We start from the raw sequence: 2,500 nt of genomic DNA on the forward strand, positions 1-2,500 counted from the left end.
CACACACACACACACACACACACACACACAGACCGATCACATCACTGTGTCCTGTACATGTTTTCTTCTGTGATTTTGTGAGTATGTACATGACACATGTTGACATACCTGTTGACCGGCCTCTCCATTATCTCCTTTATCTCCAGGAAGACCATCGAGCCCCTGTGAAACACACAACACTTTACACACTACACACTTCTTATACACAGATCTAACACACACTTTAGTACACGTCTGTGTGTGTGATTATCTATACTGCTATCGCTCCACTTCTTATTAACTTTCACTAGTTTTATTATTAGACTTACAGCAACACCAGGCTCACCAGGAGGACCTGGGTCTCCAGGAAAGCCAGCAGGCCCCTAGTTAAAAGAGTTTAGTGATAATTCAGTTATAATTCAGTTATAATTCAGTAACAATTCAGTTATAATACAGTTATAATTCATGGCAAACTCTAACTTACAGGGTTTCCCTTAGGACCATCATCTCCAGGGGGTCCTCGTGCTCCTGCAGGTCCGGCAGCTCCAGGTGGTCCTGTCTCTCCTTTCTCACCTACTTCACCTTTTGGACCCTAAAACACAACATCAGAGTCATTATTAAATAAAGATAATAAAATGAAATAAATAATGATGTGTACATACATAATAAATACACAACATATAAAATATAAAAAAATCAACATTATAAATATTATTGTTGGTTGTATTGTTGTCCTTATGGTTTTATTCCTACTTGTTGATCTAGTAGCATTTAATTTTTGCTATTTTATTTATAGAATAGATTGAATTTTATTCTGTATTTATTGTATTATTATCTGTATGATATTAACCCAGATTAATATAATTAATATAATTGTCATGAACGCAGGATAAAAGGGACCCAAACGCAGGATGGCAAAAATAACAGGGTTTAATAACGAAAAACATAAAACATAACACGGACTAGACCGGACAAAGACAACAGTTGATTCCACGCTGCACAAGGCAAAGCGGCACAGTTAAATACAAAAAGACAATGAGACACGATTAGGAACAGGTGTGAAGACAGGGAGGGGCGGACGAAGGCGGGGACACGTGACGAGGAACGTAAACAAAAGGCACATGACCAACAGTCCAGGCTGAGTCCTGACAATAATATTATAACCACATATATTCCTTAGTATTAATATAAATAACAGTAATCATTAGTATCAATAATATATTAATTACTTTCATTGCTGTTGTTTGTCTGTCAATTATATTCATGTGTGATTTATTTTATAAACACACACACACACACTTACCATTGAACCAGTCTCTCCAGGAGGTCCTGGGTTTCCTGCTTCACCTGTCTCACCCTATGAAATAACCAGATTATCTGTGAGGCTTTACTGAAACATCTCCAGTGTTCATGTAGAGGATCTGATGGATTTAGGACTGTGTATTAGTGTGAATTATATTTCTGTCCAGACTTTAAACAAAACAATTCTGACCTTTTCTCCATTTCCTCCCATAGAGCCGACACCACCGGGAGGCCCCTGAGCTCCCTGTAAACAAAAACACCATGTTACCCTGACATTTTGTCTGAGACAGAGGTTTATATGAGAAGGCATGCAGGTAAACATGTGGAAGTGAAACACTCACATCAGCTCCACTGGGACCCTGAGGACCTCTTGGGCCTGGAGGACCAGGAGGACCCTGAAATCCATCAGAACAGCAATCAGTAAACAAATGAACAAGCAGTAAGTAATAAATACAGTGAAAAGAGTCTGAAACGAACCATTGCACCGACATCACCAGTCTCTCCCTTCTCCCCTGGGGGTCCTGGTAATCCCTGTAGACAGATTTATGGGTTTAAATGGAAACATTTATAGAAAATGGAACAAAAATATTGGTACCCTCTGAAAACTACAATAAAAACAAAGTAACAACCCAATTTTGTTTGATCAAAATGTTAAATATTTTATTTAACATTTTGATCAAACAAAATTGGGTTGTTACTTTGTTTTTATTGTGTCTTTATTGTTTTTATTGTGTCTTTATTGTTACTTTGTTTTTAGTGTGTCCTACAGAGTGTGTCCTACAGAGTGTGTAGTACAGAGTGTGTAGTACAGAGTGTGTCCTACAGAGTGTGTCCTACAGAGTGTGTAGTACAGAGTGTGTAGTACAGAGTGTGTCCTACAGAGTGTGTCCTACAGAGTGTGTAGTACAGAGTGTGTAGTACAGAGTGTGTAGTACAGTGTGTGTAGTACAGAGTGTGTAGTACAGAGTGTGTAGTACAGAGTGTGTAGTACAGTGTGTGTAGTACAGAGTGTGTAGTACAGTGTGTGTAGTACAGAGTGTGTAGTACAGAGTGTGTAGTACAGAGTGTGTAGTACAGTGTGTGTAGTACAGAGTGTGTAGTACAGTGTGTGTAGTACAGAGTGTGTAGTACAGAGTGTGTCCTACAGAGTGTGTCCTACAGAGTGTGTAGTACAGAGTGTGTAGTACAGTGTGTGTAGTACAGTGTGTGTAGTACAGTG

The 2,500-nt window shown here is 38.9% G+C and overlaps 1 protein-coding gene across 2 annotated transcripts in view; it reads right to left on the minus strand.

The window, feature by feature from the left end:
- The window catches only part of col11a1b (collagen, type XI, alpha 1b), a 68,581-nt gene that overhangs the window by 8,669 nt on the left and 57,412 nt on the right, over positions 1-2,500 (minus strand). For both annotated transcript variants that reach the window (XM_047806634.1, XM_027166057.2), the window contains exons 47-53: positions 1,759-1,812; positions 1,623-1,676; positions 1,472-1,525; positions 1,283-1,336; positions 464-571; positions 309-362; positions 109-162 (exon numbers count right to left, since the gene is read on the minus strand). In XM_047806634.1, coding sequence (XP_047662590.1) covers positions 109-162; positions 309-362; positions 464-571; positions 1,283-1,336; positions 1,472-1,525; positions 1,623-1,676; positions 1,759-1,812 — 432 coding nt within the window. The remainder of the gene's footprint in view (positions 1-108; positions 163-308; positions 363-463; positions 572-1,282; positions 1,337-1,471; positions 1,526-1,622; positions 1,677-1,758; positions 1,813-2,500) is intronic.

The sequence above is a fragment of the Tachysurus fulvidraco genome, chromosome 22 (genome assembly GCF_022655615.1).
Source record: "Tachysurus fulvidraco isolate hzauxx_2018 chromosome 22, HZAU_PFXX_2.0, whole genome shotgun sequence".
Lineage (NCBI taxonomy): Eukaryota > Metazoa > Chordata > Actinopteri > Siluriformes > Bagridae > Tachysurus > Tachysurus fulvidraco.